This window comes from Bos taurus, chromosome 4 (genome assembly GCF_002263795.3).
Source record: "Bos taurus isolate L1 Dominette 01449 registration number 42190680 breed Hereford chromosome 4, ARS-UCD2.0, whole genome shotgun sequence".
Taxonomy (NCBI): domain Eukaryota; kingdom Metazoa; phylum Chordata; class Mammalia; order Artiodactyla; family Bovidae; genus Bos; species Bos taurus.
The window spans coordinates 48,364,596-48,391,214 of NC_037331.1; the positions used below are offsets into that span (position 1 = coordinate 48,364,596).

General features: G+C 37.3%; 1 protein-coding gene across 1 annotated transcript in view; it reads right to left on the bottom strand.

Annotated features, from left to right (window-relative positions):
• Positions 1-26,619, bottom strand: part of COG5 (component of oligomeric golgi complex 5) — a 275,549-nt gene that overhangs the window by 67,425 nt on the left and 181,505 nt on the right. Inside the window, exon 12 of the mRNA XM_003585967.6 lies at positions 3,828-4,032. Coding sequence (XP_003586015.5) covers positions 3,828-4,032 — 205 coding nt within the window. The remainder of the gene's footprint in view (positions 1-3,827; positions 4,033-26,619) is intronic.

The window sequence follows — 26,619 nt, forward strand, 5'->3', positions numbered from 1 at the left end:
TGCATTTGTATTTGGCCTTTTTCACTTAGCATAACTTTTTCAAAGTTTAGGCATGCTGTAACAAGTGTTAGTACTTCATTCCTTTTACGGCTGAATAGTATTCCACTGTGTGGATATACAACATTTGGTTATCCATTTGTCTGCTGATGGACATCTGGCTTGTTTCTATCTTTTGGTAACTATGAATACTGCTATAAACATTCATTAAAAATTTGTGTGTGAGCATACTTTAAAAAATTCACTTTATGTGCTTTGTTTTTATTGTGATAACATACATAACACGTGAGCATTGTGCACAATAAGGAAGCACCCACATATTGATCTCATTTGGCTGACACTTGGCTTCAGCTAACTGGCAGCTGAGAGCAGCATGAGAAATGCTGCAGTGCTGTTCTTCCTAGGCAGAAAGCCCTCTGGCTGGGAATGGTGGGAGAGGGAGCCCTTGGTTCTTGGTGCCACAGTTTGGAGTGGAGCTTGTGCCTTGCTGAACTGGGAAGAGGAAGGGAGAAAACAACTGTCTTGGTTCTAGTATCACAGACTCTTATGGAATTCTTTCTACCAAATTTTCATAAACTTTCTTGCATTGATTTTTCATTTGCTGTTTGCTTTTAAAATCATTTCCAGAGGCACTGAGTTGTTTGGTTTTGTTGTAATAGTTTTCACCAGATTCACTGGGGATGGGTCAGCAGAGTGGGAAGTGCTGTCATCCCAGAAGTCAATCTCCTCATAGTCTGCCTTTCATCAATTCTAATAATGCTCTTGTATCCACTGGCTCAGATGCTAAAGCGTCTTCCTACAATGCGGGAGACCCGGGTTCGATCCCTGGGTTGGGAAGATCCCCTGGAGAAGGAAATGGCAATCCACTCCAGGACTACTGCCTGGAAAATCCCATGGACAGAGGAGTGTGGTAGGCTACAGTCAATGGGGTTGCTAAGAGTCGGACACGACTGAGCGACTTCACTTCACTATATCCACCATTCCACACTTAGGCCTTGAACCACCTTATTTTGCTGTAGCAAGAGGTCAATTCTCAGTCCTAAGCTTCTTCAGCTTTTCAACAGCATGTGACACAGTTAACTATTCCTCCTCTGACTAATGAACTCTTTCCTTAAGAGTTCCACACAACTTTGAGTTTTCCTCCTATCTCACTATTTTTTTTCTGTCTCAGTCCTGTAGGCTGCCAATCCTCCAAGTTATAAATTCTGGAGTGCATATCTTGGGCCAAAGTTCCCTTTTCTCTTTACATATATCTTCCCTATAGAATCTCCTCCAGACCCATGATTTTTCAAGATATGCATAGCGATGATTCTCAAATATGCATTTCTAGCCCTGATTCATAGTCAACTACCTTTTCAAAAAGTCTATAACATCTCTATTTGTATCTTTGATTCAAGAGTTTCAAAAGAAAAACCTTTGTTCAACACTACTTGATGAGACCATGGCTTCCAATCTTTGGTCTTCTCCCAACTTGTCCATACATATCCTTGATTCTTCTTTTCCTCTCAAATCCAATCTACTAGCAAGTATATCTAGAAGCAATCTGACCAGTTCTCACCACCTCATCCACTCATCCTATTTTAGGCCATTGCCATTTCTTGTCTGGATAAACAAAATAGCTTCCATTTCCCACTTCTCTTTCCCTGTGGTGATGCTTTCCCTAGTTGTCCATATAGAAGCCCTAGTGTTAATTTTAAAGTGTTTATCAGTTCATATCATTCCTCTGTTTAAAAGCAATGGTTTCTACTGTTTTGAATAAACTCCAAATCCCATACCATAGTGAATAAAGCCTTACATGATCTTACACTTTCCTCCCTCTTTGAGCCAATTTCATAGCCCCCACTCTCCCTCTTTCATTGTGTTCCAGCTTTCTATTCCTCAACATCTCCATCTTAGTTTTCTCAAAGACTCTACATCTGCTCTTCTCTCTGCCTGCAGAAATCTTACTCCAAATCTTCCATGGCTGATTTCTTACTGAGGTCTTGGGTCAAAGTTATCTTCTCATAGAGACCGTCCCTCACCACCTTATATAAGGCACTCTATCATGTTGTCTTGTCTTTTTTTTGGTGGGGGGTGGCGGCGGGGTGGAAGGGGCGTGGTTGTAAGACCTTAGTTCCCCAACCAGGGATTATAGCCAGGCCCCAGCAGTGAAAGTACTGAGTCATAACAACTGGACCATCAGGGAATATCCTTGTTTTATTTTCTTCATAACAAGAACAGCTCTCAAATTCAGCATGAATACTTAATGATGAAAAATGCTAACCTGGTTATTTGTGCCTTGATTATACTCAGATTCTTCCAAGATCTTGTTCATTACCTCTTGCTCTCTCCACTGGCTACTTCTATCTATAAATACTCTCAGTTTTCCCTCTATAATTACAAACAACAAAAAAACCTTCCTTTGGCTCATGGTCAAATTTATGTTTGACTCTTTGCCTCACTCCTCAAAAGAATATGTAAAACATAATACAATTGCTCCTTACTATTCTCATTATTTTTTGGTTTCTTAGGGTACAGGTCACAACTCTTCTTCCACATCAGCTACTTTACTAAAGTTAGTCTCCAAAAGGTGACAATGATATCCCACTAGTCAAAATAAAAGGTTTTTTTCATTCTGATTTTTTTCTCTACATTGAATTTACTGTCTTTCCCCTACCCCCATGAGTAACATATACTCATTTTAAATAAAAGCAGGAATACAAAATAAAAACTCTACCTATTGGAGATAAAGCATTACTACTTTTTGCTATGTATGTTTCCAGAGCTTTTCAGTACAAGCATATGAATTTAAAAATAAAACTAAGCCAGAAATAGAATGATACTACATATTTTATTTCATATACTTAAAAAAAAAAAAAAAAAACCTTAATATACTGGACTGGCCAAAAACCATGTTCGGGTTTACTTCATGTTTAATGTGAAAGAGTAACTGAAGAGAACAAAGTTCCTTCTGTCACTTCAGCCTACTCTTATGCACTTACTCTACCAATTAAAACTTATATAATCTGTATTTTACCAGTCAGAACTTCTTACTAAAGTGGCTACAATTCAACTGTAAGTATTCAGGAAAAAAAAAAGTTGAAACAAACATTAAAAAAGCACTCATAAATCTATCATTTTTCTTACAAGGTAGGTGATAAGAATCGGTTGTTACCTGAGTCAATCACATCACAATAAATGATTCAAGTGTTTAAAGGAAGTGTGCAAACCAATCAATTGATTTGGTACTTACAGAGAAATATGAAAACAGTACTTCTTTTCAATTTAGGGGGAAAGCTGGCAGGTTTAAACTTATTGAGTTGGTACATTGTTTTCCAATGTGGCTTATAAATATCACTACATATACTATACTTCATGACTCATCTAAGAGACTTTCAGGTTTAATTTCGACAATACTTAGCTTTTGCCCACCAGACTGAGAACCTATCCCAGCATAAGATTTGTTTCCACTATAGTTCCTGAACATACCAGTTCCTTTTGTATCACATTTATGCCACTGGCCCATCAATAATGATGCTATATAATTACAAGTGTATTATAGTATCAATTGAAGGACAGTGACTACACATGCTCATCTCTTAGCTTCTATTCACCTTACTTGGTGATATCCTTTAAGACAAATTCTCAGTCGGAATCAGGCTGCTCAACTAAGGATAAAAGTTTGACTCCTTAAGTTAAAAGTGTTGTGAAATCTTTTAAGGTAAAAAAATTAATAATAATCATTACAAATATTCAGAAAGATTAACATTTCCCCAATTTCTAACTTGTAATAAAAATAAAGGACAAAATCCTTAACGTGCCAACAAACAGATTTGATTACACAAACATACTCATAATCTGGCTTTTTCGGTATGAATACATCTTGTGTATCATCTTCCGTGTGTTGTAAGTCAGCATAGAGGTCTGCAGTTCCACTTGCATTAAAATTTCCTTGAATATTTTGGCTGTATTGTTGAAGACGCTTCCATAAGTCATTATAAAGCCGCAATAATTTTGGGTATTCTCCTTCAAATGCCTGTTTCAAAAACATAGAAGCTGCCAAGCAAAACAATAAAATGGATTAGATAAATGATAAAACAATAAAATGTAGCAAATAAAGTTTCTTTTGTATATGAAAACCGTGCTACAAATAGCCTATACCACAGGACAAAACAAAGGTGTGTTTTAACAGGGCTTTTCAAAATAATGCCAGTAGCAGTAATTTTCCTCCCAGACTATTTACTGCATTTGATATATGTACCATATATTGGGTTGGCCACAAAGTTCCTTTGGTTTTTGAAACTTAATCTATAAGGAAACAAACACATTGATGAAAAAAGTTGAAGACTTTCAATTTTTTCTTTCAAAAACTGATAAAATACATAGAAAATCAGGAAGCATAAAAAATACCTGACCACCACCCATGATTTACTTAAATTGACATTTATAGAATACTTCATCCAAAACAGCAAAGTAGTCATTGTTTTCAAGTACACATGAAATATTTACCAAAAATGACAATTGTTAATGTTATGAAATCATCTGAATAAATCTGAAAGGTTTCAAATCATACAAAGTATGAAAAACCCAAATAGTTTTAGATAAGAAATCATAACAGAAAGATATATTTAAATGATCCTGGATAAAAATCCAAAAGAAAATTGCTAGATCAGTTCTATATTTAATTTTCTGAGAAACCTCCATACTGTTCTTCATAGTGACTGCATCAGTTAATTATATTCCCACTAAAGAAGGTACAAGGGTTCCATTTTCACTACAACCTCATCAGCACTTATTATTTCTTTACTTTTTAATACTGGTCATTCCAACAGGTGTGAGATAATATCTGTGTTTTTTATCTGCATTTTGCTGATGATTAGTTATGCTAAGCATCTTTTCATGTACTGTTGCCCTTCTATATGTTGTCTATAGAAAAATGTCTACTTAGATCCTGTCCATTTTGTTTTACTGGATACTTTGGTTTTTTGCTACTGAGTTGTATGAGTTCTATATATACTTTGGATATTAACCCCTTATCAGGTATGTAATTTTCAAATATTTTTTCCCATTTAGTGGGTTGTCCTCTTATTTTGTTTATGGTTTCCTTTGCTGTATAGAGGTTTTTTGTTTGATATAGTCCCGCTTGTTTATTTTTCCTTTTGTTGACTTTGCTTTTGAAGTCAAATTTTAAAAATCACAATGAAATATGACTTTATACCTGTTAGACTAGCTAAAACAAAAACCAAATGTTGGTGAATACAGAAATACTAAAACTCTTATATACTGTTGGTAGAAAAGAAAAACTGATCATTTTGCAAAAAAGTCTGGCATTTTCTTAAACTGTTAAAGATATACCTACCATATGGTCAAACCATTCCTCTTCTACATGTTTATTCAACAGAAATAAAAGTATATGTCCATATAAAGATTTATATATGAACACTCAAAGCACCTTGATTTGTAATAGCCAAAAACTGGAAACAACCCAAATTGTCCATCCTCAAGTGAATGCATGTACAAACTGTAGTATACTTGAACAACAGAACACTATACAGAAGTACACATTACAATATGGATGATTCTAAATACAATCCTGCTCCATGAAAGGCAAATAAGAATCCATAATACATGCTGTATCATTCAATCTGTACATAGTTCCCGGAAAAGTAACCTAGCTCAAAGTGACAAAAAGCTTGTCAAGAATTTGCTTGGGGAAGGAGAAAGGAGATGGCAGGGAGAGGAATTATAAAGGGGTACATGGAAACTTTCACTGATGACAAGTATATTCACTGATCTTCACTGCTGTGATGCTTTCATGGGTGTGCATGTATGTCAAAACTTAACAAAAATTATGTTCAGGTTATTGTATACCAATTATACTCTAATAAAAAACTGTTTAAAGAAATCTCAGCTAGGACTTCTTTGAAATCCCTCCTCCCCAATGAAGAAGCCATTCACCATGGCCCTGAGTGTTCCCACATATTCTTGCAGGTATGTCAACAATGAGAGGCCCTAGTTGCTCTTTATCCAGGCCATTTATCTGTAGCAAGGTTTGCATCTGTAGCAAGTAGCCTTGAAAGATGAAGTAACTTCTTCAAGCACACAAAGAGCAGGCTTGCTTACTGCTTACAGCAAAAGTGGCAGATTCTCCCAACTTAAGAGAGACAAACTCACGGCATACTTACCACTGAACTGCATCTCCCTGTGAGACCTGGAGGTGGGGGGAGCCAAAAAACAAAGATGCCAATGCTCACGCAGCTTGGTATGCTGAGTAATAAAGTCCTTCTGCTCTGACCCAGGAGTCTCCTGTCTTCTGACAATATCCAGAGCACTTTGGCAGGCTACCCTTTCTAAGTAGGGTAAATATCTCAGATCTTTCACAGTTCTTGAGCTCCTCAAAGCTAAATCATATTCCTTTCATTATAGGAATCTGCTTTTTCCCTTCCCATTTACCACAATTTCCAATTTTATTTATGTAATGTATGTTTCCCGTACTTGACTATAAACTTGATGAGAACAAGGACAAGACTCATTTTCTTCAATGCATATTTGGTACTCAACACAACGTATCTCTTAATGATAGAATAAATTAAGTTTTGCTTTTCAATGGACAATATGCTCACTTTCACAGAAATCTTATCTATGCAGAACAATCCACTGTTCAGAGTTTTAGAAAGCCCAACTGTGACTATATCATCTCAGTAAACGTGACTGACTCATTGATTTTAAGTTACTTAAATCAAATACATTTAAAGTTTACAAATAAATATTGTGTGGTAATTCCTGAAGTTAAATTCTACTTTACTTTCTTTTATAAATAGGTTTAAAATGTTCACATCAATTACCTATAAACTTGATTACAATCAATTACTTATTTGATAAATGTCTTTAGAACTTAACTGCAATGTCTATAGAACTTAACTGCATATCTTAATAATCTAACAAATCATTTACAGATAGAAAATGACAGATTACTAATTCCCGGTTACTAAGTAATCCATTACTCAGATTATGCCTTCATATGAGCAACTGAGCGATACTGCTCAATTCTTTTTGAGCAATAACTAGTGACTCCAACATAGACACTAACAGGGAGAGGAAATTCATCTTTATTTCAGTAGCTTGTTTTATGAAGATTTCTTCATAGCAATGAACACTGTAAGAAATTATTTATTAGTTTGTGTTGACTGTCTGTGCTCCCTCTTCAGAATGCAAGTTTAATGAGACAGGGATACTATTTGATTTGTCTCTGTATTTCCTTTACCTAGAATAACACCAGGCATTGAATTACTGAATGAACAAACTGAAAAAAGAATGAAGAAGGATGTAGGTATGGAATTAAATCTTTTCTCTAGATTCTAATAGCCTAGACTTCATTACCTCACTCCTCCTAGACCCCCTATTTATCCCAGAGCTGCAGCTTTCACAGATCTGGCCTTAGTCTTGAGTAGCTGTGCTTAATCTCAGCCTGTTTGTCTGACTCTGCCAGCACATCTCCCTGTGTGAAGACGCAACACCTCATCTCTCAGCCATTGACTGGAGTCCTGACCAAGAAAGGGCATCACTCCTGAAAACTCCCATCAGCCTCCAGACAACCAAATCCTGGTCAGTGTGAAATCTGGAAGGTGGACTAATTGACTCAACAAGTATTTGCTGATCATTTACTATATGACAAATGCTGTTGTAAATGATGCATACGCAGCAGTGAACAAAAGAAGCAAAGTTCCTACCCATGAGGAGCTTATGGTCCAATGAAGGAGAAAGACAGTAAACAAATTAGTATGTAACATAATATCAAGATTAGAGAATAGTGATGTTGTTGTTCAGTAGCCCAGTCATGTCCGACTGTTTGCAACCCCATGGACTGCAGTGTGCCAGGCCTTCCTGTCCTACACCATCTCCCAAAGTTTGCCCAAGTTCATGTCCACTGTATTAGTGATGCCATCCAGGTATCTAACCCTCTGATGCCCCCTTTTCCTTCTGCCCTCGATCTTTCCCAGCATCAGGGACTTTTCCAATGAGTCGGCTGTTTACATCAGATTATCAGAATACTGGAGCTTCAGCTTCAGCATCAGTCCTTCCAACAGGTATTCAGGATTGACTTCCCTTGACTGGTTTGATCTCCTTTCTGTCCAAGGGACTCTTAGGAGTCTTCTCCAGCACCACAGTTTGAAGGCATCTATTTTTGGGCATTCTGCCTTCTTCATGGTACATTTTCATAACCGTACGTGACACTGGGAAGACCATAGCCTTGACTATATGGATCTCTGTCAGCAGAGTAACGTCTCTGCTTTTCAACACACTGTCTAGGTCTGTCATCACTTTCTTGCTATGAAGCAATAGTCTTCTGATTTCATGGCTGCAGTCACTGTCCGCGGTGATTTTGGAGCCCAAGAAAAGGAAATCTGTCACTACTTTCATCTTTTCCCCTTCTATTTGCCATGCAGTAATGGGGCCGGATAGATGTGAGAGTTGAACTGTGAAGAAAGCTGAGCACCAAAGAATTGATGCTTTTGAACTGTGGTGCTGGAGAAGACTCTTGAGAGTCCCTTGGACTGCAAGGAGATCCAACCAGTCCATTCTAAAGGAGATCAGCCCTGGGTGTTCTTTGGAAGGAATGATGCTAAAGCTGAAACTCCAGTACTTTGGCCACCTCAGGCGAAGTTGACTCATTGGAAAAGACTCTGATGCTGGGAGGATTGGGGGCAGGAGAAGGGGACGACAGAGGATGAGATGGCTGGATGGCATCACCGACTCGATGGACACGAGTTTGAGTGAACTCTGGGAGTTGGTGATGTACAGGGAGGCCTGGTGTGTTGCAATTCATGGGGTTGCAAAGAGTCAGACACGACTGAGCGATTGAACTGAACTGAATGGGGCCAGATGGCATGATCTTAGTTTTGTTTAATATTTAGTTTTAAGCCGGCTCTTTTACTCTCCTGCTTCACCCTCAACAAGAGGCTCTTTAGTTCCTCTTCACTTTCTGCCATTAGAGCGCTATCATCTGTGTATCTGAGGTTGTTGATGTTTCTCCTGCCTATTCTGATTCTAGCTTGTAACTCATTCAGCTTGACATTTTTCATGATGTGCTCACGTACAGATTAAACAAACAGGGTGACAGCGGACAGCCCTGTCATACTCCTTTCTCAATCTTGAACCAGTCAGTTGTTCCATACAGGGTTCTAACTGTTGCTTCTTGACCCACATACAGGTTTCTCAGGAGACAGGTATTGGTCTGGTATTCCCATCTCTTTAAGAACTTTCCACAGTTTGTTAAGATCCACACAGTCAAAGGCTTTAGCCTTTGTAGTCGATGAAACAGAAGTAGATGTTTTTCTGGAATTCCCTTGCTTTCTCTATGATCAAGCAAATGTTGGCAATTTGATCTATGGTTCTTCTGCCTTTTCTAAACCCAACTTGGACATCTGAAAGTTCTTGGTTCACATAAATCTGATGCCTAGCAGCAAGATTTTAAGCTTGACCTCACTATCATGGAGATGAGTACAACTGTCCAATGGTTAGCACATTCTTTAGTACTACCCTTCTTAGGAACTGGGATGAGGATTGACCTTTTCAAGTCCAATGACCACTGATGGGTCTTCCAGATTTGCTGACATATTGAATGCAACACCTTGATGGCATCATCCTTTCGGTTCTGAATAGCTCTACTGGAATTCCATCACATCCACTAGCTTTATTAACAGCAGTGCTTCCTAAGGCCCACTTGACTTCATACTCCAGAATGTCTGACTCTGGGTGGCTGACCACACCATCATAGTAATCTGGGGATAGGCAGTAGCATTTTATTTACTGACGACAGGGAGGGCCTCTCTGAGTGAAGTAAGGATATGACCCATTTGGATGCCTGGGGAAAGTGTGATTCAGATGGAGGAAATAGCAAATGCAAAAGATGTGAGGTAGACAATCCCAGCAGAGGCTGCTGCTCTTATTTTAACAACCTGCCATGCTCTTGGCCTGAGAGAGTAAGCCTCCATAGCTATGTTAAGTCCCTCTTTTTTAAGTACATTGCTACTCATTTCTAGTTCATTCCTTTCCTAATAGGCTCAGTTCCCAAAACCTGTCTTGCATCTAAATCATCTAGTACTACGAAAGTAAAGGAGGGTTTGGTATGTCTTGGAAAGTATTTTCTGTTTCATAATTGCATTAGATATATATTGCTACACAATAAACTGCCACAAATGTAGCTGCTTATTTTAAAAAACATACATTTATTATCTCACAGTTTCTATGAATGAGACATGCCGGGTCCTCTGCTTCAGGGTCTCTCCTAAGACTCCAATCAAGCTGTCAGCCATGGCTGGAGTCGCATCAGAAGGCTTAACTCGGGGACAAGATTCCAAGCTCATGTGGCTATTGTCAAGATTCAGTTCCTGATGAACTGAACTGGATTGAGGGTCTCAGTTCCTAGTTTGCTGTTGGCAAGGGGTCAACCATACAAAGTGGACCACTCCAATAGGACTGCTTATTTTATCAAAGCTTGTAATCCAAGAAGGCAACAGAGAGTGCTTGCTAGTGAAATGGAAATTACGCTCTTATGTTACCTAATCATACAAGGGACCTCTTCTTTGCATGGTCTATAGATTACAAACAAGTTGTACCTGTATTCAAGGGGAAAAGATAACACAAGCGTATAAATATCAGGAGGGAGGGATCAATGGGAGCAATCTTAGAATCTATCTGCCCTGATAAAATGAATGATACTTCATTCACATCAATAAAAATGATAAAAAGTCAAATGCTGAGGGCCATCCAGCAGTCTGATAAAGACCTATTTTTCAAATACTAATACATTATAGACCTGGTGGCTCAGGCAGTAAAGAAGCTGCCTCAATGTGGGAGACCTGGGTTCGACTTCTGGGTTAGGAAGATCCCCTGGAGAAGGGAATAAAAACCCACTCCAGTATTCTTGCCTGAAGATTTCCATGGACAGAGGATCCTGTTGGCTACAGTCCATGGGGTCGCATGGACCCCATGGTTAGTTAGTCGACTGAGCGACTAACACAGACTATATTATTCCTTCGTATTTAACAGTTTCATATAAAAAATCGTTTACAGTATTGTTGAAAAATAGACCAAATACACTACAGAAATAGTTCTACAATAAAATAATGGTAAGTCAATTGCACCCAAGGTAATGAATTTTCCCATTACTCATAAAAAGAACTTTTCCTTCTAAGTTCCAGAAATGTACGGTCCAAGTTATATATTAAAAGCAATCAATGTTTATATGACCTAAAACTAATTATAAATGTATTTTATTGAGGATTAATATGTCTTTTGATTTAATTTTAAAGTTATGATTTAATAAAACTAAAATCAGAATAGAAAACAGACCTTTTTAAAGTTCAGAGAAACCCTATTTAAGATAAACAGATATTAAAATGGAAGCTTTAGATGGAAAATCTGACCAAAGCCTAAAACATTAAGCTTTGAATGAAGAAACTGAGTTTAAAAAAAGCACACACAATCCAATATTAGCCACTTGCACAAACTACACTACACACACACATAATTAAGATGCAATAACTGTCTGAAAATATCCAGATACGGCACCTAAGAGATTTTTTAGGTTTTGTTTTTTCATAATAACAGCAATACAAAGTATGGTATCCAATACCAACTGGGTATGTATTCTACACCATACCCTTCCCTTTTAACAGGAATACAAAGCATACACGTTCTTCTCCAAACTCTTAATTAGTTAACTTTGAATCCATTTATGATATGAAGATGACCACCCTCATTATCTCACAATAAATGCTGCAACAAAAATAAAGGTCACCTTCAACTTCTTCCCCTCTGCTGCTGCTGCTAAGTCGCTTCAGTCGTGTCCGACTCTGTGCGACCCCATAGACAGCAGCCCACCAGGCTCCCCAGTCCCTGGGATTCTCCAGGCAAGAACACTGGAGTGGGTTGCCATTTCCTTCTCCAATGCATGAAAGTGAAAAGTGAAAGTGAAGTCACTCAGTCATGTGTGACTCTTAGTGACCCCATGGACTGCAGCCTACCAGGCTCCTCCGTCCATGGGATTTTCCAGGCAAGAGTACTGGAGTGGGTTGCCATTACCTTCTCCTCTATTCCCCTATAAATGTTTGTCTTTAACTTTCTTCATAGGAACAAGTGTCCATTCTATACATGATCAATTATTCAACTTCCACACTTAATCTCATTCTATTTCAGCTCCTCCTCTACTACTCTCTCCTGTACTTTCAGCCTCCAATTAATTTTTTATAAAAAGACTGAACATACTTTCATTGTATAAAAAATCAAAAAACACAAATAATATGGCAAAGACTTCCTCTTGACCTTCCAACAGTTAATGAGTAGCCACTGTCCTGTCACTGCTTATAATCATAGTCTACATACATCTCCTTGCCTCCTTCAGGCTGTAACCCAACTTCCAACTGCCACAATGCCACTGAAACTATTTTGGTAAAAGTAACAGTATCAAATGAACCTATCTACAGAACAGAAACAGACTCACAGACATAGACGACAGACTTGCAAGTGCCAAGGGGGAGCAGGGAAGGAGAGGGATAGACTGTGTGTCTGGGGTTATCACCATTTACCAGCTTGATGATGTTTTATCTATCATAACCCTAGCCAATTTTCCTTGACTGCTGCCAGTTATTTTGGAGCAAATGACAACATCATATTATTTCATCCATAAATACTTCAGCATGTATCTCTGATAGTAAAGACTATTTTTAAAAAGTTACCATAGTTCTCTTATCAAACTTTACAAAATTAACAATCAGTCACAGTATCTGTACGACTGACTTGTGACTTTTTTTTAGCTTGTTTATTTAGGACCCATAAATAGTCCATATATTATAATTATTTGATATATCATCAAGCCCCACCTATAGTTCCTCTCTTTTTTATTCCTTTTAATTCTTTATTTAAGAAATTGGGTCATTTATCCTCTAGAGCTTCCCAGTCTGAATTTTGCTTATTGCACCCTTGGATCCCTGTATTTCCTGTAAATTATCAGCTGGATCTAAAACAATACATTTCAACCTTGGCTGCATACTGAAACAACTTTGGAAGCCTAAAAAAAAGTCCTGATGCTTGGGTCTCAACTCAGAGATGTTAATGCAATTGCAGTATAGGCTGTGAGATTTTTAAATACTCTTTAAGTGATTTTAACATGCAACTAAGTTGAAAACCACTGCAGCATTTAAGAAATTTGATCTGTTTCCTCAGTCTATAATTTCTGGTGAGCCTACTACATATGTATCATATGAACTTGTATGGCAATATGATGTGTACTCAGTTGTGTCCGACTCTTTGCGACCCCATGGACTGCGGCATGCCAGGCTCCTCTGTCCGTGGGATTTTCCAGGCAAGAATACCGAAGTGGGCTGCCATTCCCTTCTCTAGGGGATCTATCCAACCCAAGGACTGAACCTGCATCTCTTGCGTCTCTTGCACTGGCAGGCAGATTCTCTACCTTTTAATTTGTATATTGTTTGCCTTTTTTATATGGACAGTCCATTAACAATCATTGCCCAGTTGTACTAAGAGATTTCAAGATGAAGATAACATTCTTTGAATGTTCTTTGAATACATGTAACATTCTTTTTACACTTATTACAAGTGATATTTTTACAAATAAAACTTCTGCCATCAATTATTCAACTTCTGTAATTTATCATTTGTAGGAAGGATTAAAAATGTTTTTCCCCCTTTACTCACCACTTTTCAAAGCAAGGAATAGATTTCCATAGTATCCCCAAGGGTAATCAGTATTTCTTTACTTACATCATTACAAGCCCATGGATTTGATGGACTTAATCACCTTTGACTATCTTCTTATTGACGCTAAATTTATTCCTTCTCTTGTATATATCTATTTAAATTGCTTCCTGGGTCCTACTAATTCAATCCTAACAGTCTTGGTCTTCATATCTTTCTTTCTTTCTAGTATATAGGGTTAGAAAATTATCCTGCACATTTCTTACCCCTAACCCCAAATTAACCATTTCTTCAAAGAACTGGGATTTCTTTCCATGGGAAATCAAGTTTTAAATCCACAGCATTGGTTTTAGAGAGGTTCAGGACCAATGAAACGGTCACTATTTTCAGGTCTTTACAAGTGGGCAGAGCTATGAAATGTTTGCAGATCAAATTATATATTTTTAAAGAAAAAAATATCAGTTGATCTCAACCATTTTTATATCTTGTTTCACACATGCTCAAAATCCAGATTCAGTCTGATACCAGTACATTTATTTACACCATACCCCTCATAGCTCAGTTGGTAAAGAATCCACATGCAATGCAGGAGCCCCGGGTTTGATTCCTGGGTCAGGAAGATCTGCTGGAAAAGGGATAGGCTACCCACTCTGGTATTCTTGGACTTCCCTTGTGGCTTAGCTGGTAAAGAATCTGCCTGCAATGTGGGAGACCTGGGTTCGATCCCTGGGTTGGAAAGATTCCCTGGAGAAGGGAAAGGCTACCCACTCCAGTATTCTGGCCTGGAGAATTCCATGGACTGTATAGTCCATGGGGTCACAAAGAGTCGGACACAACTGAGTGACTTTCACACTATATGGCACAAACAGCAGTCTGAGTATAACAATAACACTACTAAGAATAACATGATTGTTTAGAAGAGTTACTCTGTTTGGGGGAAAGTTCTTATTATCCTATAAGTATATCCTAGTAGGGCTATAAAAACAAATTACTCTGTTTAAAAGTAGTCAAACAGATAAACAAGGACCTACTATTACTATATAGCACAAGGAATTATATTCAATCTCTTGTAATAACCTATAATGGAAAAGAATCTGGAAAAGAATATATATTGTGTGTATATATATATTACACAAATATATTGTATATTCAGAGGAGTCTAGCTTTCATCCCTGGCCTCTCCAACGTATTCTTCACACACTCCCCCTCTATTGGTAACCATTTTGTTCTGGATTTTAAGGTTTAGTCTTCTGTTTCTAAAATATAAGCAAAAATGTATATTTATTTATACCACTGCCTTTCTTATTAGCACACTGTAGACATGTTTTTCTTATATTTTTAAACTTAACAATATAACTTGGAGATTGCTCCATAGTAGTATATAAAGATATTCCTCATTCCTTTTTTGCTTCTCATTCCTTTTTATAGCTGCATGGCATTTCATTCTAGGATGCACCATAGTTAAACTACCCCCCTAGTGATAAACATTTGGGCTGTTTCCAGTTTTTTCCAAATAATGATGCAATGAACAGCCCTGTGAATATATCTCTTTGTATTTTTGATAGTATATTTATGGAATAGATCCTTTGAAGTAGAACTGCTAAATACAAAAAAGAAAAAGTGAAAGTGAAAGTCACTCAGTCATGTCCGACTCTGTGACCCCATGGACTATACAGTCCATGGAATTCTCCAGGCCAGAATACTGGAGTGGGTAGCCTTTCCCTTCTCCAAGGGACCATCCCAACTCAGGGACTGAACCCAGGTCTCCCGCGTTGCAGGTGGATTCTTTACCAGCTAAGCCACAAGGGACACCAAGCAACTGCTTATATAATTTTGTTAGGTCCTTATCTATTTTGTTCGATAATTTTGTTAGAAATTCTTATAAGGTTTGGATGCTAATGAATAATGTGTGAGAGTGACTATTTCCCTACAGGCTTGCCAGCAGAGTGTGTTACCAAATTTCTTTTTACTTATGGCTAATTTGATTAGGTCACAAAGAGTAGGACACGATTGAGCAACTGAACAATTTGACAGATGAAAAATGATGTTTCTGTACACTTTTACTTTGCATTTTTCTATGTATGGTGACACTGAGAATCTTTTACAAACGAGATATATTTATACTATTTTGGTAGGGTTCTTGATCTTTTTTCTTCTTATTTCAGAAGTTTTTTTTATACTAACCCTTTTTCATTGAGGTAAGTTATATTTTTCTCATTTGTTATTTTATTTTGCTTAAGAGTTTTTTGGCTATGTAAATTTTTTAACACAGTCAAATTATCAATCTTCTCATCATTGCTTCTAGAAATTAAATCAGAAAAGTTTTCCCTACACCTAGCTTGCTCACTTGTGTTTCTTCTAGCATTTGAATAGCTTTATATTTTACATATAATTCTTTGGTCTACTTGAAATTTACCCTGCTATGTGAGGTAAAGTAGGGATTTTCTCCTCTGAACTCTTTTATCTCAATCTACTCTTCAACCCTGAGCACTTTACTCATTTTCGTAACAACAGGATCACATTTATCCATTCAACAAATTTTTATGGAAGACTTAATTAAGTAGCCTAGGCTTGTTTTACCTCAATGAAAACTGTTTCATAGTTTATAACTAATGATATAAAGTACTTTAAAATATCAAATATATGAAGGCATAAGGAAAAAAGTAAAAATTATTTTATATCCTACTATGCTGGATCATGGAAAAAGCAATAGAGTTCCAGAAAAACATCTATTTCTGCTTTACTGACTATGCCAAAGCCTTTGACTGTGTGGATCACAATCAACTGTGGAAAACTGAAAGAGATGGGAATACCAGACCACCTGATCTGCCTCTTGAGAAATTTGTATGCAAGTCAGGAAGCGACAGTAAGAACTGGACATGGAACAACAGACTGGTTGCAAATAGGAAAAGGAGTACGTCAAGGCTGTATATTGTCACCTTGTTTATTTAACTTCTATGCAGAGTACATCATGAGAAACGCTGGACTGGAAGAAACACAAGCTGGAATCAAGATTGCGGGGAGAAATCTCAATAACCTCAGATATGCAGATGACACCACCCTTAGGGCAGAAAGTGAAGAGGAACTAAAAAGCCTCTTGATGAAAGTAAAAGTGGAGAGTGAAAAAGTTGGCTTAAAGCTCAACATTCAGAAAACGAAGATCATGGCATCCGGTCCCATCACTTCATGGGAAATAGATGGGGAAACAGTGGAAACAGTGTCAGACTTTATTTTTCTGGGCTCCAAAATCACTACAGATGGTGACTGCAGCCATGAAATTAAAAGACGCTTACTCCTTGGAAGGAAAGTTATGACCAACCTAGACAGCATATTCAAAAGCAGAGATATTACTTTGCCAACAAAGGTTCGTCTAGTCAAGGCTATGGTTTTTCCTGTGGTCATGTATGGATGTGAGAGTTAGACTGTGAAGAAGGCTAAGCGCCGAAGAATTGATGCTTTTGAACTGTGGTGTTGGAGAAGACTCTGGAGAGTCCCTTGGACTGCAAGGAGATCCAACCAGTCCATTCTGAAGGAGATCAGCCCTGGGATTTCTTTGGAAGGAATGATGCTGAAGCTGAAACTCCAGTACTTTGGCCACCTCACCCGAAGAGTTGACTCACTGGAAAAGACTCTGATGCTGGGAGGGATTGGGGGCAGGAGGAGAAGGGGATGACAGAGGATGAGATGGCTGGATGGCATCACTGACTCAATGGACGTGAGTCTCAGTGAATTCCGGGAGTTGGTGATGGACAGGGAGGCCTGGCGTGCTGCGATTCATGGGATTGCAAAGAGTCGGACACGACTGAGCGACTGATCTGATCTGATCCTATAATAATCATGCTTTTGTATCCTTGTTATCCCATATACATATTGTTTGTTTTCTAAAAGTATTTCATATTTTAAGGTCTCATTTACCTTATATGTGCTATTTTTTAATGAAAAGTATTTCTATTTTACAGTTTGCATTTTCCTCGGATTTCCTAATACATAAAGCCTTTACTATTAAAGTAACACTTTAGGAATCCATTTCAACAGGATGTCTATTTTGTATTGAGCACGGTGCCATGTGAGTGATAGGAATATAGCATGGAACAGAGGTACACAGAGATGGTTTCTCTACAGCCTAGTGGGAGATTCGGACAAGCTTGAAGGAGGTGAGCCATAACAATGCAGTGAGATAAGGATTAAAACTGGGAACATGTTAGAGCTTTGTGGGAGCAGAGAGAGGATGCCATACCCATATTTGAGTACAATGATGAAGAGGGAAGAATCAAGGAACACTTTATTTCTAAACTGAGGCTGAAAAGATGAATGTGAATTATCTAGATGAAGAGGATGATTACAGACAGGTGCTTCAGTATTTGTAAATACTGAGAAGGAAGAGGGTGATTCATTCAAGAACTAACACTCCAGGACAGAAATTTAAAAAAAAAAATTAGAAGGGAGAAAAATACTGCTAAGCGGATAGGAAGGAACCAAATAAAACATCACGTTGAGACTGTATCCTGAGGGAGACAGGGGAAGAAGAGTGGCAGGAGACCAGTGCTCCCAAGGTAATAACTAAAGAGGGCAGACGTATTTTTTTTTTTTTTTTACTGAGAAATCTAAAATTATCCAGATTGCATAAAAATGAAAATGTATGCTATTTCAAAATGGCACGTACCTGGTTAAAAATAACAGCTCTATCCAAGACAATCTACAGATTCTGTGCTTTATCTATCAAAATTCCAGTGGCATTTTTACAGAAATAGAACAAATAATCCTAAAATGTGTATGAAACCAAAACAGACTCTAAATAGTCAAAGCAATCTTGAGAAAGAAAACAAAGCTAGAGGTATCATGCTCCCTGATTTCAAATTACATTATAAAGCTATAGTAATCAAAAAAGTACAATACAGGCACAAAACAAATGAAACAAAATAGAGAACCCAGAAATAAACCCACACTTATATGGTCAATTAGTCTACCATAAAGGATGGAAATTTTCTTCAATAAATGCTGTTGGGAAAACTAAACAGCCACATACAGTCACATGCAAAAGAAAGGACGGCAGATGTATTTTTAAAAAGTCAAGCTTGCCCCATGCAGAGAACCTTTGCTGGAGAAGATGAAAACAGGCAAGGCTTTTGGTGATTTATGAGACTGGAATGAACATTTTGAAACTTAACAAGTCTCAACTTGAGTAACCTATAGAAGACCCACTCAGTTATGTAGTTGCAAGGCAAGCTGGGGAACTAGGTCCAAAGCTTCAAAGAATGGAAATTAAAATATCCTTCATATTTGTGGCACATATCATAGGAAACCTAAGATGACAGAACACGCCTACCAACACAGAGAGGCAGGTCTTCCTTCCCATGAAGACGTCCAACAGATTCTGGTGGGAGCCTAAAGAGCTTGTCTGGAAATCTCTGGAGAACAGAGCTAAATCAGCTTCAATATTTCAGGGTTGAGGGGACAAAGACCTCCAATCTCTCAATTAAAAAGCCTGGGACAAGGGACTTCCCTCACAATCCAGTGGGTAAGACTTCACGTTCCACTGCAGGGGGAGGGAGTTTCATCCCTGGTTTGGATAACTCACAGCCAAAAAACCAAAACATAAAACAGAAGCAATACTGTAACAAAGTCAATGAAAACTTTTAAAATGGTCCAAAAAAAAAAATCTTAAATAGAAAATTAAAAAAAACTTGGGAGAAGCATGCCTAAGTAAAGGGGAGAATTAGAGACAGTCTTATTAAAATAGCAATTACCTGTCAGCCAAAGGGAGACAAAAGAAAGAAACAAAATATTTCATAATATGTAAATAAAATACTTTAAATCAGTAAGACAGACAATGCTATAGAAAATAACATTTTTAAAAGAGTATATGCAGATGCCAAAGTACATATGGAAAAGTGAATAATATTAATCACAAAGGAAATAAAAATTAAAGCACAATGTGATTTGACTCAACATCCACCAGAATGGCTAAAAACAAAACACAGAAAATACAGATGGCCAACAAACATTTGAAAAGATGCTCAATATCTCTCATTATTAGAGAAATGCAAATCAAAACTACAATGAGGTACCACCTCACATTGGTAAGAATGGCCATCGTCAAAAAATCTACGAACAATAAATGTTGGAGAAGGTGTGGAGAAAAGGGAGCTCTCTCGCACTGTTGGTAGAACTGTAAATTGATGCAGCCAGTATGGAGAACAGTATGGAGGTTCCTTAAAATACTAAAATTAGAACTAGTATATGATCCAGCAATCCCACTACTGGGCATATACCCTGAGAAAACCATAATTCAAAAAGACACATGTATCTCAATGTTCACTGCAGCACTATTTACAACAGCCAGGACATGGAAGCATTCTAAACGTCCACTGACAGATGAATGGATAAAGAAGATGTGGTACATACGTACAATGGAATACTACTCAGTCATAAAATGAAAAGAAACTGGGTCATTTGTAGTGATGTGGATGGACCTAGAGTCTGTCCTACAGACTGAAGTCAGAAAGAGAAAAACACTGCGTATTAATGCACATATATGGAATCTAGGGAAAAAAACAGTATAGATACATCTACTTGCAGGGCAGGAATAGAGAAGCAGACACAGAGAATGGACACGTGGACACACTGGGGTAGGCACAGGTGGGACAAATTGGGAAACCATTCTAACATTGCTTAATCTACATTAAATAAAGCATTTATAAATGCATAGCTTGTTTATCCCTCTACTTCCTGGCAAGATTGGACTCCTGATTTATTATTGTATTTTTTAAAAGTAAAGGTAATGCGTTTTAGCATACATTTTAAGCCTGAAAGCTTTCTAAATCTTCAAATGTGCATATCTCCTAAAGTATCTCTCCAATTCACATATGATTTTCCAAAGCACTAGAAATATATATTGTGTAGTTCTCTTAATTCTATGACTCAAGTCCGTCGGTTGTTTAAGACTTCTGAGAGACTAAAACTGCACAAAGGGCTTTAAATATTTTAAAACAGATTTACTTGCCAGAACATTTTTAGCATATTTCAAAAAATCTTTTTAAGCTTTTATAAAAGGGCACTAGCATCTTTTCGATGTAATATTTATTTTGCTTGTTTCTACTGAGACTTGAAAATATGTGTACCATAACCCAACAGGCTGGTTAACAACCGTTATTATCTGGAAACTATAACAGAGAGGTAACAGACATAAATCTTAGAAATCATCTTGGAAATAACTATCAGCCATAGACAATTAAAGCTGCACATGTCTGGCAGAAGCTACTCTAAATCTTCATAGTCATAAATTCAGGCCCCTTTCCTTTTTAAAAAAGTAAATTCACTGTCAAACCCATAGATATATCTTATTATATCAAGTAGAAATTCTTTTTACTAAGCATGAACATTTATAATCAGAAAGAACATGTTCCTAACTAGGAAATTTTTCCTTTAGGTATTTTCTGCCAAAATCTTACTTATACAATCTGTTACATTGTATATAATATTCAACTCTGCAGATGGTTGCATTTTCTTAATATTGCCTGTCTATAATTTTCACAATTACTACATTACATTTCACGGACTGTTTGTGCTATATAAATAGACTCCAGCTCTCTCTTTAGTCTTGAAACTAAGCAAGCACAGGCCTTGTAGGCCTGCAAGGTGCAGCCCAACAGCTTCTTAGGTGTTTCTCACTTTATTTTAATTTTGTAATATTTTCCTGAAATTTTTATTTTAAAAAAGCTTTTTTAAACTTATTTTGTGTTATGTTAGTTGCTCAGTTGAGTCCGACTCTTTGCAACCCAGGGACTGTACTCTAACAGGCTCCTCTGTCCATGGGATTTCCCAGGCAAGAATACTGGAGTGGGTAGCCATTCCCTTCTCCAGGGGATCTTCCCAACCCACGGATAAATCGAACCTGGGTCTCCTGCACTGCAGATAGATTCTTTACCCTCTGAGCCACTAAGAGTTCTCCCAAAGGAAGTTATTACAGTAAAAATGTTAATAGAAGCAACCAACTACTCCGAATGTAAATATTAATGGGGGTTTCTGCCTAAAAATATCATATTTCCTCTCATACACAAGTCAGATAGGTTCCATAGGATAAGAAGTGAAACATATCCACTGGATTTGGTAATTAAGAGGTAGGTCATTGCTTGCTTCATTGAGAGCAATTTCAGTAGAATTCAAGAGTTCACCATTCTTGCATGGATGGAATAAAATGAAGACAAAAAAATGTAAACTACTCTTTTGAGAAGTTAGAATAAAAGAGATTAGACAGTAACTAAAAAGAAACTCTATAGCTTTAATTAGATTAGAGCAACTGAAATAGGTTGATATCAAAGGGGGAAAAGATCAAAAGAGAAGTGGAAATGCAAAATCAAAAAAAAAACAATAATGTTGCTGAGAGGAAGGGGTAAACAAAGGATCAGGTATCCATCAGTAAATGGGTGGCTATGAAGAAAAAAGTTATCTTACTCTTCAAGGCCCACAGGGAGGAAATCAGGCTTTTCTTTGGATGGCAGTTACAGACTTCTGAGTTTCTTAATGACATTAATCGTCCTGCTGACCCAGGAGAAAAGGTTAGTTACTCAAAATGAGCAGATGGGAAAAAGGAGGGCATGTGGAAAGAGCCAAGGGTTTGTAATGGTTACAGAAATAAGAAAGCAGATAACCAAAGGTAAGCAGATGATGGTACCATTAAGTGCACACACACACACACACACATACCCTACATAATATTGAGCTGGCAAAAAAGGTTCGTTTGGGTTTTTCCATAACTTCTTAAGAAAAACCCGAATGAACTTTCCGGCCAACTCAGGATTTTGAAATGCACTTATAAAAACTGTTTTTAAAGCTAGATGAGAGACTTCTGCTTCTGGTAAGATGTGGTAACATGAACAAGAATTACTCTCCTCTCTGAAATAACCAAAAAACAAACAAGGTGAAATATATGATATAATGATTTTTAAAACACTGAACACAATGTGATCCTTGAGAAGCAGGAAACAAATGAGTGGACTCTGTGATTGCCGGCAGCTGTTTCCAGGCTATAGCACAGGAAAGAGGAAGCAATCTTTCTCCCTCTATGGTCCTCAAGACCAGGAAGACAAGGAGAATTCACAAGACAACATGCCAGAGAGAGCTGCACAAAAAGAGAACTGCAAAGATCTGCAAATGATTCACCCTGAGTATTCAGCAAAACACTAATCAGTATATGTGGGAGAAAACTTCCAGAGTTTGGGGGGTAAAAACAAGCATAAGGATTAAAGAGAATATACCTGTTCCTCATGCAAGACTGGGAAAAGTGCCTGTTTCTTAAAGCCAAACTAAAAAGCCAAAACTATTTGGTAGAGTATACAAGTCTAGCCTCAGCAGTGGGAAATAATTAGCTCCAAAGTAAACACTGCTCAGGTTTTGCCAATAAATCTAAAAAGCAAGACTCAAAGGGATCAAAATTATTTTTCAGCAACTTGACAGTATCGAAGAGTAAGAATATTGACTGGAAGACAAAAGTATCTAGTACCAAACAAGATAAAATCCATGTCTGATACTCAATCACAAATTATTAGATATACAAAAAAGTAGAGAAAATATCAGTGATGAGAAGAAAATTCAATCAACCAGACCCAGAAATGACACAGGACTGAATTACAGACAAGGGCATTTCCATTCCAGTCCCACTCCCTAGAGCTGAAAATGAGCAGAACCATGTGGGGCTCCAACACACAGAAGCCTTTGGGTCCCCCATTCTGTGTTTGTAGGGAGTAGACTCTTGCTTCCCTGACCTTTCCTGAGTTCCAGAGGGCAGATTTGAACAGTGGCTAATCAGGGAAGGGAGAAGATGCAGAGACAAAGGAGGAGCTTTCAAGAAACAAACATACAGATTTGAAGCCTGGTCTGCTTTAAGGGATACATGTAACAGTATCTTTGAACTCTTCTGCAGAACTAAAACTCCCCCAAAATAGAAGATGAACAACTTGATGAAGCATTCTTCATTGCAGAAAGGGCACAATTTGATAACCTCAGGAACCTCAGCTTAGGACTTCCCTAGTGGTCCAGTGGTTAGGAATCCACCTGCCAATGCTGGGGACATGTGTTTGATTCCTGGTCGGGGAAGATTCCACATGTCACAGGACAGCTAAACACGCCCACCACACCTAAAGAGTAGCCCCTTCGTGTAACAGTGAAGACCCAGTGCAACCAGAAAATAAACAACAACAACAAAAGAACCATATCTTATGGGGAGACCACCTGAGACCACCAGATTAAAGGAATCCAGGCCCTGCACATACCCTGACCCTTATCAGCAGCCCTGCTCTTGAACCACTGCTATAAAACTCCCCACCAAATCCCTCCAGGTTGGGACACAAAGTTTTTCAGGGTATGAGCCCACTGTGTTGCCCTGTGTCTGACAAAGTAATAATGTTATTCTTTTCTACTTCACCCAAAATTCTGTCTCTGAGATTTGATTCAGTACGAGTGTACAGAGGCTGAGTTTTCGGCATCAGAATTATACTCTCTTAGTATTTGTGTGATTTTTGAGATGAAGCTTACCTTATACAGTTTCTACTAAAAATGTGATAAGTAAACCAATCATAAACAATACTGGAAGATGTAATGATTAAAGGTTTGAAATTTTTCAATAATGCTAAGGCTATTTCTTTGGTACACTCCTTCCATATTGAGAGAAAAAACATTATAAATGAAATTTAAATTTACTCATTAAACAAAGAAAGTAAAATACAGTCTACAACAACTCCAACGTTTCTGTAAAGGCTTTAAAGTGATAAGGTACATTTTCAGTGAATGCTTGAAAGCAGAAATACTGTAACAGCCATAAATGAGCTTTTACATTAGCCTTCTTTTATTCTGAAAACCAAGATTTTAATGAATTTTGTAATTATTCTTAATATTTTGTAGGTAAATTTACATCTTTGTGTTTCCATACTGGTATGTAAGTATTAATAAATGTATTTCTTTAAACATAATTGGCTTACAGTGTGAAAGTATTAAAGAAAATTTCATGATGATAACTGGTTTCATGAAAAACTATTAGTTTCATGCATGGAGTAAGAAACTAGAATAACCAAAATTACTAAGTAAATAAATCAAGATAATTTCTAGTAACTGAAAATCATACGTTATTTATACAAACATGGATGTGCATTAAAAAAATGAAACAAAGCAGAGCCAAAAACAGTCTTACACATATATAACCACATGACTTTCAACTAAAGTGCCAGGACAGTCAACAGGCAAAGCATAACATCTCAGATCCACATGCAAAGAAATAAACCTTGACCATGATCTCACACCATACACAAAAATTAACTCCAAAGGAATCCAGTAAAACTTCTACAATAAAATATAGGAGGAAATACTTACAGCCTTAGGTTAGACAAAGATTTCTTAGGTCAAACAATCCTCCAAAAGTTATAAAAGAAAAATTGATAAGTTATACTGGTTCAAAAATAAAACTTGTCATTTGGAAGATACCATTAAGAAAATGAAAAGGCAAACACAGACAGATGTGTCTGCAAAACAAACATCTGAGAAAGGACTTTGAACCCAGATATATAAAATTATCTTAAGACTTAATAATTAGAAGACAGTGAAAGTGAAAGTGTTAGTCACAGTCGTGTCCAACTCATTGTGACCCCACGGACTGTAGCCCGCCAGGTTACTCTCTCCAAAGAACTCTCCAGGCAAGAATACTGGAGTGGGTTGCCATTTCCTCCTCCAAGGGATCTTTCCAACCCAGGGATCGAACCTGGGTCTCCTAAACTGCAGGCAGATTCTTTATCACTGTGCTACAAGGGAAGCGTGAAGAAGAGGACAAGCAATAAGCTAAAAAATTAAATAAAGCTAAAAAGTCAATATTCTTTATAAATACTTGATTAATAAAGATATACAGATGGAAAATAAATGTGAAAATATGGTTATCACTGGTCTTTAAGCCAGTGGAAGTTAAAGCCACAATGAAAATCTACTAAACACAAGAATGGCTAAAAGTAAAATAACAATATCATGGATTGATAAAAAGGTAGAGGAATTATCATACATTGTTGATGTGGATGAAAAATCATACATTCATCTTAGGAAGCAGTTCAGCAGTTATTTAAAGGTAACATATACGTATCAAATGATCAGGAAATTCCACTCAAGTATTTACCCAAGAGAATGAAGACATATGTCTACAAAAGATTTGTGTGTAAATGATTACAGCAGCTTTACTCATAACAACATCAAACTTTAATACCCCAGTTATCCTCCAACTGAGGAATAGACAAATAGCATATATCTATACAATGAAAGTTTAGTCAGAAGTAAAAACAGACTACTGGAACATGCAACAACATGAATAAATCTTAAAATAACTATACATTGCTATAAAAGTTCTCATACTGCATGATTCCAGTTTTATAAAAATCTATGAAAAGCTAACTTATACTGACAGAAAACTTACCATTAGCTGCCAGGAGCCAAGAGGCAGAAATAAGAAACTGACTATAAGTATATGAAGGACATTTGGGGGTGATGGAAATGTTCTGTCTTGTAATGGCAATTTTAACGATGTAAACACTTGTTAAAAACTCATAGAATCCTCTGCTCAAAGTTGGTAAATACATGTAAATTACATATTAAAAAAGATGACCAAACAGATATATAAAGCAGAGAAAAGCACAGTATTCTCAGAGTAGAGTGATTTGTAGAAGAAAATGGAGAGAATCAGTCCTAAATAAATCCTCTGCATAAGTTCTGTCTAGCCACACAGGAATGAAGACCTCTGTGGTCACTACCTTGCTGCACAGTTCTTGACAAATAGAAGCAGGGAAGCAGGTACTGTGGTTTGTTCACCCAGGACTGCCAGGGACTAAATAATGCTTACATATACTAGTACTTTCAATAAATGTTTTTGAATAAAAATTTAACTACATAGAAACT